Below are 12,491 nucleotides of genomic sequence, written 5' to 3'. Positions count from 1 at the left end.
TCATTTTCAAATCAACTAATTAAACTATAAAAATGAAATAAAATATTATGACTATTAAAAGTTGACGTGTAATAATTACATTATTTGGCCGATCAAAGCGTTGGCTACATGTTGATGTTAGCTGATTTTAATTGAGGATAATCTAGTAATTTGCTAAATGAATAATAAAGTCACGTCATCATTTGTGGCTAGATTTAAAACTTAGATGAAACGTTAGCTAGATTGCAATACCAATGTTTCAAGTGACTTAATATGACTAATTTTTCAAAACAAAAATATACATAGTTTATCAGATCGCCACCTATTACCAAATTATGTACATTAAAATAATGGTATTGGAAAGAGGACATCAGAGGACATCATGTGAAAGTAAGCATATTCTTGAATTGTGTGACATAAATTAAAAGATTATCTGGGTTCTACTTAGAGAGTGATTACAAAGTCAATGTGAGATTATAAATATTTATTCATATAATTAGTGTTAATCACGTATGTGATTCGATCTAGGGTCGGAGCCTATGACTGCACGTAGGTTGGGTTTGGTGAAGTTCTTCTCTTCTCATCGTTTCTGTCACATCAATGAATCTCCTTTGTGTTTCTCTCGTTCGTCGAGTTTGTCATTCTCGTCGTGTTCGTATTATTTGGATCTTCGGGTTTTTGAGTTTTCGAGTCTTAGGATCTTCCACGTTCTTCGTTTTCTTCGCGTTCTTCGTCGAGTTTTTGAGTCTTTGTTTCTTTGAGTTTTCAACCCTTTGAATCTCTTTCCAAAGTCTTGCGTCCACTCATAATCTCTCTTGAATTCTCGCCTTCAACCCTTTGCATCTATCTTCAAAGCTTTTCTTTCAACCCGTAATCTTTCTTGAATCCTAGTCTTCAACCCTTTGATTTCTTCTTTGAGTGACGGCCTGGTAGTCTTAGCCGAGTGAAGACGGCCGGGTGGTCTTGGCCGAGTGAAGACGATCAGGTAGTCAAATGTCTCCACTTTCTGCAGTATCCATTTACGAGGAACTAGCAAATTTTATTTTGCTTCATACAACTTATGTCTCATATGTGTTCAACTTTGATGGCGAAAATGAAGAATATTTTTTTTTGAATCGTTTGGTGATGCAATTTACGATGGAAGTGATAAAGAAATAGATATCATATTGGAGCAGCATTCTAATATTTCAACATGAAAGAAGAAGACGTGAGCATACTTCTTACTCTGGTGATCAATGAAACCTATGACGTACCAAAAGACGATGTTGATGTATATTAGTTCCATTACTTATAGTTCATCAAGAAGATCATCCTTCATCCACACTACTTGGAGATGCATCAAATTCAAGGAAATTTTTTCTAAACCCTATGTGAAATAATGCATGGCAAATTGGATTACAATTTTTGAAAATTTGGTATCGTCGTAACGAAAATGGAGGTAAAATTAGTGTTTTTTTTTTTTTTTTATTGGAAATGGTATAATGAAGAGAAGACATGTTTACACTGGGTCGGGTGATTTAATTCAAATTCGGATAATTTGGCCCTCAAATGACGGTTTATGTTTTTGGCCATTTGTATCCAATTTTTGTTTCTTTTTGTTTTTCTCGACTTTTATGTTTGTCTTCATTGTGAATGTTTATTGGTTTTTGGTTCTAGATTGTAAGAACTTTCATATTTTGTCTATTTTAGTTTGTAAAAAATCTCAAAGTCTTCATAGGGTGATTTTATTCAAATTCGGATCAAATGACGGTTTATGTTTTTGTCCATTTGTATCCAATTTTGGTTTTTTTTTTTTTTGGGTGTTTTTTTCGGCTTTTATGTTTCTCTTCATTGTGTATGTTTATTGGTTTTTGGTTTAAGATTGTAAAACCTTTCATATTTTGTCGATTTTAGTTTGTAAAAATCTCGAAGTCTTCTATAGAACCTTGCAAACCTTCTATAGTGTCGAAGGAAAAGGACGGTGATATGACAAGATAATGTATTAATTAATTTTTTTTAATATAAACTAATCTCTTGAATAGATTTGATAATTTCATAATGCGATTAGTCTTTTTTATGACTGTATAATTTCATATTTTGTCTATTTTAGTTTGTAGAAAGTCTACTTAGGGTGATTTTATTCAAATTCGGATGATTTGACCCTCAAATGACGGTTTATATTTTTGGCCATTTGTATCCAATTTAGATTTTTTTGTGTTTTTTTTTTCTGCTTTTATATTTCTCTTCATTTCTATATGTTTATTGGTTTTTGGTTTAAGACTGTAAGACCTTTCATATTTTGTCGATATTAGTTTGTAAAAATCTCGAAGTCTTCTATAGAACCTTGCAAAAGGGCGGTGATCATATGACAAGATAATATATTAATTAACCATTTTTTAATATCAACTAATCTCTTGAATAGATTTGATAATTTCATAATGCAATTAGTCTTTTTATGACTCTATCTAAAACATCCTTATTGATCATATTTATAATATAACTCTGTTTAGGACTTTAGGTGCGATTTATGATTAGCTGTAAGCCATGTAAGAAAAGGCAATCTCGTAATTAGAAACTACAAGTGCAATAAAAATAAAATATTACATGAGTGAGAGAGAAAAGCAGGGCTAAAAGAAAGAGAAAAAAGAAACAAACAGAAAATGCCATGGAAATGTGTGACTGTGGTTCTGAAGTTGAGCATGTTCACGGATTGTACTGCATCAGTAAAATCACGGACTACATATTTATCATAAAAGTTTGCGACGGACCAAACAACGCTCCAAAACCTAATTAAATTTCGCAACCGAAGTTCTCCATTATTCTATATTTTTCTCATGTATCTAGGCTAGCTAATTCGTAGCCAACTTGTTCTCTAACTTATTACCCTAATAAATCGATTCAATTTTTTTTTTTGTTTTGTTTTTCTAAACATTGTTCTGATAGCTTTAATGGTTGATAACTTGATATATATCATAAGTCACGGGTTTTGTTTGTTATATAAGTTTATAGGCTATATATACATGCAAGCAAGCGAAGCCTAGAAAGCAAATAAAGTCATCAAACACACATCTTGGTACGAAAGAAAACCCTAATAACACAAGAGCGAGAAGATGATGATGGTGGTGGGTGGTGGTTCTTCAAAAGCCACGGCGACGGTGTTGATAGTGATGATCTGCATGGTGTCGGTGATCAATGCATGCGCGCCATGCCACCAGCCAGGGCAGCCCAAAATCCCTCCCCACCCCAAACCCCCCTCCCACAAAAAGCCACCTCACCACAGCAAAGGCGGCGGCCGAGGAGGCGGCGGCGGCGGCGGAGGAGGAGGAGGTCATCCGAAGTACCCTCCGCCGGTGATTGTGACTCCTCCGCCGGTGATCGTGACTCCTACTCCGCCGGTGGTCGTGACTCCTACTCCGCCGGTGATCGTGGCTCCTCCCGTGACGTACCCGCCTTACACTCCGAGTCCGGGCCCACCGTCGGCCCCGGCGACAGGGAAGACGTGCCCGATCGACGCGCTGAAGCTGGGAGCGTGCGTGGACGTGCTGGGGGGGCTGGTGCACATAGGGCTGGGGGACCCGGTGGAGAACACGTGCTGCCCGGTGCTGGGGGGGCTGCTGGAGCTGGAGGCGGCGGTGTGCCTGTGCGTCGCCATTCGCGTAAAGCTGCTGAACCTAAACATATTCATCCCTTTGGCTCTCCAAGCCCTCATCACCTGCGGCAAAACCCCTCCCCCGGGCTTCGTCTGCCCTCCCCTCTGATTCATCTCCTTTTTTTTTTTTTTGAAGGCAGCTTCGCTGCCATGGGGTTTGAACTCACGACCTCCACACACACACAGGAGGTGGTGTGGAATTACCACTAGGCTATCCAAGCTACCACTCATCTCTCTCTTTTATTATTTCCACAGATATCCCTACGCTCCTGCTTTCATCGCTTGTGTTGTGTCATTTCATGTCAACCATATTTGTTGACGTATTTAGTACCATCGCTTTTTAATGATTATGTGTTTTTTTTCTTTCTAAATTGATGATCGATGTGTCTTCGCCCAGATCCGGATTCTATATGTTAATTACTGTTTACGCTGTGCATGCGCCAACGTGACGTGTATATCGAATACAATCTTTTTCCTCATTTGGGAACACAAACACCAACTAGATGTCATTTTCGTATATACTACATATATGACCAATTAAAGTAACATTCGGATATATTCAATGTTATTTTGGTTGCTAGCTATTTGCTAGGAGCCAAGGCTTGTTCACGGGACAGAATATTTCATAGTGGGGCCTCTATAATTGATATCATTATCTCATTCAGAAAAAATAAAGTATTAAATAAAATAGCTATATATGTCTTGCAAAAGTTAACGGAGATGAACCGAAATCTAAAGCAATTAAAACCAGATGTTGAATTTAACCAAATTGACATCAACGAATCTTTGATCCCCTGCTTCATCATGGACGATCAACTTGCATATATATACATATATATTTATAAATATATATATATATATATATATATATATATATTGCAGATCAACTTGCATATAAAACCATACAGTTATCTTCATTCTTTTCCTACAAAACAAAAATCGAAAATCATTACAAATATTAGACGTTCGTCTTTCCCAGTTTGAGAAATCAGTGATTATACGTAGAACTTTGTTAGTTTATGAGGCAACAACATGGATTTTGAAAAAATTATACACAATTAAACACGATTAGTAGTGTCTGATCTATTATATTAATAAAAGCTTAACCACAAACGGAATTGTAGATATTTCTCTACATACTATATAACTACAATTTTATACAGTAAAACTTCCGTTCTCTCTTAATTTCATATGCGCGTATGTTCAATTTATTTATTCATGACTATCCAATTTAACATACCTTCTTTCTCTTTAATTTATACGTGCGCACCTCTTATACGCAGCATGCATTTGGTAGAATACCATATAACCACTGTTCAATTTGCATAACACATTAAATGAGCAAAAAAAATAAAATCAGGTTTTATATATTTGGAGACTATATAAAAGTAAGACTTGTGACCATCGGAAAATTTTGTCGTCAGAGTGATTACACGGGTTTACAGTTGCTAAAATTAAAATAAAGGGTATTATAGCTAAATAGTTAATTGCAATAAATAACTTTGTAATATAGTCAAATTTTGTATAACATTTGTAAAATAGCTAAAATTTATAAATAAATAAAAATTGGAAGTATCAAATTTCATTAAAAAAAAAAAAATTACTTTGTGATCAATTTTTTTGAAAATGATAAATTATTTATATATTACGTCAAAATTTTATTATGATGCTGTCAAAACAATTTTAAACTGCTAATTTGTTCAAAACCTAACATTTTTTTTTTTTTTTTTGTGACTATTTTGCTACTCAATTAATTTTAAAAGGCAATTCTTATAGTGAGCACAAAGTTGGAATCGTAAATATTCCACAAGGAAGTTTAGAAGCATTTATTCAACAAATATTGGTAGAATTACAAAATAAAATCAAAACATATAATCAATATGAAAGTAAGGTGTGACTGTGACACACCCCAGTCAAGCACCAAAGAGAAGGGACATATAAAATACAAACACGACATGTACAAGAAGTAGTAATTGTACACATTTTATTGAAGCACAGAAAAATCCAAATGAGAGAAAACGACGCGACTGATATGTAGATTTTAAACACACTGGAAATCGGCTGGGGCTTTCTTGGAGCAAACGTTGAGAAGCAAGGTGAGGGCGACAGGGACGTTGAGGTTGATTCCGAGCACGTTGGCTTTGATTGCCGTGCAAAGACACACCGCGGCTTCCACGTCAGCGAGCCCTTGGATGAGGCTACAGCACGGCTTGACCGGCGGAGACCCCACTATGGCGTTGACCAACCCTCCCAACAAGTTGGCACACACTCCCAGCTTCAGAGCGTCCCTCGGGCACTTGGCTCCCATGGAAGGGCTCGGTTTCGGTTTCGGGTTTGGAGTCGGTTTCGGTTTCGGGTTTGGAGTCGGTTTCGGGTTTGGGTTAGGCTTAGGGCATGAGCCACATCCGCTCACGAGCGCAAAGAAAACGAGGTTTAGGCCAACGAACAGAGCCAGAGAAGCAGAGGTTTTGGAGGCGGCCATGGCTAGCTAGCTAGCTAGGGTTAGTTTGTGTTTTGGTGAGAGAGAATATGTAATTACTTGTGTGGTGTACTTAGTTGAAGGCGATCATGGGGTTTTATAGGGTCCAATATTGAGGTGTACGTGATGAGTTGATCCACATGCCAATGGGAAATCAATAAACAAAAGGAAGATTGGTAAATATCCTAGAGAACACCATGTGTGGTCTTGAGTTATTTAGCTGGCATGATTTATTTTTTAATTTTAGGGTATTTTTTTGGATTTTTCTTAGGTGGGGGCTATTAATTTGTCATGTTCTTTCGCCGCTTTGCGTTTTGCATAATTTTGATTGACCTATTAATATTTTTACTTCAAGACCTTCTTGCTCTATTTCAATAAGATGGAACGTCACAAATCGAGTATAAATATCATGGAAAACTATTGAAAATTGACCATACACATATATAGATCTACGAGTATTTCAGTAAGTAGGAACGTCACAAGATGAGTATACATATCATGGAAAACTGTTGAAAATTGACCATATACATATATAGATCTACGAGTAATGTAATGTGGAAGATTTCATCATATTCTAGATCCAATTATTTGTTTCGTATGAATACTTTATGGTTAATTCGAGATTTTATAAATTTTATAACTCAAAATGTCGATTGATTACATTTTTAAAATTAATTATTGGAAAATATTTCATTTAAAATGATATTATCTTAATTTTAATTCAAATTCTTAAGATATATAATATCGAATGTCTTATGTTTAAAATGGATCTATCATGGTTAAAGTTCACATCCATTTTTTTATCTAAAATTTACATTAATTTCATCACATAATCCATCTTTAGTGAAATCTTACTCATAATCAAGTCGGAAATTAAAATGGCAGGAACCGATCATGTACATGCGGAATGAGTTGAGCTATAGTTCATATATAAAAAAAAAAAAAAAAAAAAACAAAAAAAAAACAAAACAAAAACAAAACAAAAATTGGTCCGAGTTTCGTGGTGTATGAATCTAACTAGCAAATATTCATCCGAGGAGCTCTTAAGTGTTCAACTTGTTATAGCTAGCTTGCAATATATTTTCAAGTGCCTACCGTTCCAAATAATTAAAAAAAAAAAAAAAAAAAAAAAACCTTCCCGTAATTAGGCTTTGATAATGCCCTACATACTCACATCATTGTTGTTAATTTATTTATGTCTATGTTTCATTCTTATTTGTTTTCTCTCCAAACATGCTTTATATTTCTGATTATTGAAACGGTTAATGTGTGAAAACAAATCAATTTAATTGACTAGTACGATTCTAACTTTGTCGCTATAAGAGGCTTATTTTTAACCTCCAGATCGTTATTTTGTATTACTCGGACTTTAAAAGAAAACACTTGTATATATTTTGTTAAATTTGAGGATAAGAGCTCATTTTATTGTGGTGTATAAGTAATTAAAACCAAACTTTCATTGTTGATTATTTCCAACGGGACTGTGCTAGGTTGACATAAAACTAGTAAAGCTATGGAGATGGGCCCAAAAAATCACATGTTGGTTTGTTTCAAATTTAATTGACTTTTGAACTTAACTTGATCGGTGGTGTAGAACTTCGTACTAGTTTATGTCATATTAGTTGCGGTAAAACAAGGCCGTGTATAGTTTTGTTTTTATTGAATTTTATATGGACTACTTTTTTAATTAGGTCTGATCAACACTATTGCAACAATTTGATATATATATATATATATATATATATATATATATATATATATATATATATATATATTTATATATATATAGTAGCGGATGAAGACAAACGATTTAGAAATCATAGCACATGAACGATATATAGTCACCGTCCTGATCTGACTAATCGTCCTCAATTATCTTCTTTTATTGAAAGAAATAATTAAAAAGGTAAAAAATTTCATCTGTAACTGGAAAAAATTTCTATGTATAATCCATGGCAGCAGTGTTTTCACTTTGGTCCTACAAAGGTTAGAATAGGATACATGCAATATTGACGTCCTTTAAATTGAAAAATATACATGCCTTGTGATTCTACGATCATGGTAGCTATGTAGTTATTTATATAAAATTGGATCACTGTTGCCATATATTACATGTGGATGAATGGAAGTTAATACCTACTACCTACAAGGAGTTGTCACGGGCAACAAACATGAACATCAATTAACTTACTATATATACATATGTGTATATATATATATATGTGTATATATATACGAGTCTGCTCTCTCTCTCTCTCTCTCTCTCTATATATATATATATATATATATATATACATATATATATACATATATATATATATATGCTAATTATACATGTAGTTAAAGCTATTATCACACGTTATATCGTACGTTTTAGGGCGTATACCAGAGAGTTCGATCCAGTAATTATATAGCCAACGAAACCAAGGATATGTATAGAATCATTTCCAATACATACTCAGCAATATAATCCACATTATCAAAATTAGCATTCACATCCATGAGAAGAGTGCAAGTGGCTTCCACAAAAACAAAATAATCAAGTGGTAGCCAAATTGTTGATGACTTTTCGTCAATCAACGATATTTTACAAGATTATTTTGTTTGTGGAAATGAAGAAATTATTATTATTATTATTATATATATATATATATATATATATATATATATATATATATATATATATATGAATGTTCACGGGTATGCTTGAATGGCAGTTGTTAATTAGTCTTGTGACCCAAATAATCGAAAAACAAGCGCATTCAAACATATAGACAAAACTAATTTATTATATTACAGGCTAATTATGAGTCCGTATGGCATGTTCCCTTTTCCGTTGCTGCCATCAAAATAAACCGCGGCATTAATTTATTTTATTATTCTATCTTTCTATTTATAAATGAGTTAAGAAAAATGACATATAGTTTATATTGACGAGCATGTTAGAATGGCTTGAGCCTGAATCGGTTCATATTTAGTTTGGTCTTCAGTGAGAATGCGCATCAGGTCTTATAAGGTGACTTGATTGGTTTTTGACTGTGTCTTCCTTTCCTGATCCGTCGAAGTCCCTTCATCTTCTGGCGAGGATTCAAGTTCATTATTTGGACAGATATGGAGCTAATTTACAAGTCCTTTGTTACATATTTAATTTATAATGAACTTTAGACCGTTTTCTGCTGAAATATCAAGCTTCGAACCTCGTTGGAGAATTATTCATATATAGATCAACTTGAGACTCAATGCATCATAGGGTGTCCTATCTATAAAACAAGAACAAACTAGGTATCATGGGAGAATTATTCATAGATCAACTTGAGCCTCAATACATCACATGGTGTCCTATCTATAAAACAAGAACAAACTAGGTATCATGGGAGGATTATTCATAGATTTAATCTCGTGGCAAGTTACGCGTTTACAGTTCAGTCCTTGGTCGGATTATGCATGTACTCAAAGATACAACTTATATATATATATATATATATATATATATATATATATATATATATATATATAATCTTAGATCTCTCAACAACTATACTTTCGTGGAGTGGTTCATTTTTAAGATTCAAGAAAAGGTCATTTTTTTAAACTTTTAGTTTTACTTATACCTCATTTTTTATTTTGAGAATATCTCGTTCCCTGTGTATATTTTCTACTATTCCCTTATGTCAAGTCATTCATCTTCGCCTAAATGAACGAGACATTTTTCAAAAGACTCGCTAGGGACGATAGAGGAAAAATAGTATACGCAAAAATAAAGTGGATTTTAACTTTATGTAATAGGTATTATGTATAATCTCTATCATATTTTTGTCCAGAGATATTTAGGTTATGAGGTATTCTTGGAGTGATTTCAAATGTGAGTTATTTAGGAAAGTATGTGTTCATTTTAAGCTACTTACATAATTTCCCTGATTAATTGTCCCAAGTAGGAGGAAGGGTATGGTACTTGCCTTTATCCTGCGGGCATTGGTCGAGGCGAAAATGGCCCTTATTATTATCATTATTATTATTATTATTATTATTATTATTAGGTTAATTACGAAAAGAAATAACATTGTAAAATTCACATTGCTATCGTTAGTTTTTCATTCGACTCTTTGTTTGAGGTTGATTGATCAATTTAATACATAAAACAAAATTTTCAATTGCTTAATTTTACAAAACTTTCTAGTCCCTTTTTTAGTTTTTCCTCGGCATTTTTTATGTCGTAAATAATCATTTCTTTTATGCTTATAAATTTTTTGAAAAAAATTGTATACTATTTTAGGCACTATCTAACTTTGTTTATTGTTTTTATAAGAAAAATCATTTCACATAGCTATTTTATAGTTTGACCAAACATTGTGTTTGAAATGATTTGAAACCACCATTATTAAGGAAAAAAATGCGATTAGAAAATAATGCTGCTATAATTTCAGGGTTAATTTTATTATTATTATTTTTAGAAAAAATTGTACAAAATAACCATTTGAAACTTATTGATTAGTAAAATAGCCAAAATTTCAAATTTTCAGTAAATTAGTCAAATTTACGTTTTCAATTTTTTTTTTATAGCCAAGATTAAAAAATTTGACGATTATTATAAACAATTTATCACTTTCAAAAGTATTAATCTTAGGGGTCCAAATAAATTTTGAAACCAGATTACTGTACATTTTATCTATTTGATTAAATTAAGATAATCATGATCTATTTTATAATAAACAAAAAATTGGCTACGTAAGCCACCTAAACTATAAGAATTGTAAATTAGCCAACCTTTGATAATTACTTTGTAAATAGCCAACTTGCATACGTAACAGCCTATTAACTACCTATTTTTTACATGTTTGACTGTGTTAAATAAGTCTTTTACTAATCTGTTAATAAGTCCACTGGGCTATTTACAAGAAATTAACCAAAAGTTTGCTATATTCCAATTCACTATAGTCATGTGGCTATATAACTTACTTAACCCTTTTATAAATTTATAGATTTAAACTGACTATTTAGCTACAAAACCTTTTTTTTTAAGGAGAGGAAGAAATGAGGCTTTTTGAGAGGACCTTGGGCCGCTGCCCATTTCGCTCCCACCTTGCGCAGGGCCTTTTATCATCCTCTAACTGTCATGGGCCTCACTTTTGTAACCGCTAAATCAGTTCGTTCTATAATGTTTGTTTAGATAATTTTATTTAAAAAATAAATAAAAATGTTATATGACGTGTATGCATTTTGGTGGGTAGTGAATTGCCATAATGGCCTTCAATATTCATTGATAAAGACGTCTACATGGTGCACGTAATACGCCTACATGGCGCAACCAAGTCGTCCCTCGCGACGCACTTAAGACGCCTACATGGCGTGCCTAAGACACCTACATGACGCACGTAAGACGCCTACATGGCGCACGTAAGACGCCTACATGGCGCAACCAAGTCATCACTCGCGGCGCACCTAAGACGCCTACATGGCGCACGTAAGACGCCTACATGGCGCAACCAAGTCATCACTCGCGGCGCACCTAAGACGCCTACATGGCGCACCTAAGACGCCTACGTGCCGCACGTAAGACGCCTACATGGCGCAACTAAGTCGTCACTCGCGACGCATCTAAGACGCCTACATGACGCACGTAAGACGCCTACATAGCGCAACCAAGTCGTCCCTTGCGACGCACCTAAGACGCCTATATGGCGCGCTTAAGACGCCTACATGGCGCACCTAAAATGCCTACATGGCGAACGTAAGACGTCTACATGGCGCAACCAAGTCGTCCATCGCGACGCACCTAAGACGCCTACATGGCGCACCTAAGACGCCTACATGGCGCACCTAAGACAACTACGTGGCGCACGTAAGACGTTTACATGGCGCAACTAAGTCGTCCCTACTGACGCATCTAAGACGCCTACATGGCCCTCTTAAGACGCCTATATGGCGCACCTAAGACGCCTACATGGCGCAACCAAGACGCATACATTGCGCAACTAAGTCCTCCCTCGCGACGCATCTAAGACGCCTACATAGCGCACTTAAGACGCCTACATGGTGCACGTAAGACACCCACATAGTGCAATTAAGTCTTCCCTCGCGACGCGTCTAAGACGCCTACATGACGCACTTAAGACGCCTACATGGCGCACGTATGCACTTAGAAAATAATGCAACTGTAATTTCAGGGTTAATTTTATTATTATTTTTTTTTAGAAAAAAATTGTGCAAAATAATCATTTGAAACTTATTGATTAGTAAAATAGTCAAAGTTTCAACTTTTCAGTAAAGTAACAAAATTTATGTTTTCAAATTTGTTTTTAACAGCCAAGATTAAAAAATTTGACAATTATTATAAACAATTTATCGCTTTCAAAAAAATTAATCTTGGGGTCTAAATTTTTTTTGAAACCAGATTACTGTACATTT

The 12,491-nt window shown here is 34.5% G+C and overlaps 2 protein-coding genes across 2 annotated transcripts; one reads left to right on the top strand and one right to left on the bottom strand.

Moving 5' to 3' along the window:
- The first annotated feature begins 2,957 nt into the window (after positions 1 to 2,957).
- Positions 2,958 to 3,764, top strand: LOC149405937 (Bifunctional inhibitor/lipid-transfer protein/seed storage 2S albumin superfamily protein). Its single transcript, XM_089600813.1, has one exon. The coding sequence runs from the start codon at positions 3,069 to 3,071 to the stop codon at positions 3,714 to 3,716; it is 648 nt and encodes a 215-aa protein (XP_089456939.1). The 5' UTR covers positions 2,958 to 3,068; the 3' UTR covers positions 3,717 to 3,764.
- A 1,645-nt stretch (positions 3,765 to 5,409) lies between these two features.
- LOC149405936 (lipid transfer protein EARLI 1-like) lies at positions 5,410 to 6,190 on the bottom strand. The gene has a single exon (XM_089600801.1). It carries the CDS (start codon positions 6,087 to 6,089, stop codon positions 5,649 to 5,651), a length of 441 nt encoding a protein of 146 aa, XP_089456927.1. The 5' UTR covers positions 6,090 to 6,190; the 3' UTR covers positions 5,410 to 5,648.
- Between the last annotated feature and the right edge of the window lie 6,301 nt (positions 6,191 to 12,491).

Source organism: Urtica dioica, chromosome 2 (assembly GCF_054948205.1).
Source record: "Urtica dioica subsp. dioica isolate 48M chromosome 2, U.dioica_male_clone48M_v1_H2, whole genome shotgun sequence".
NCBI classification, from domain to species: domain Eukaryota; kingdom Viridiplantae; phylum Streptophyta; class Magnoliopsida; order Rosales; family Urticaceae; genus Urtica; species Urtica dioica.
This window is presented reverse-complemented; position numbering and strand designations above follow the sequence as displayed.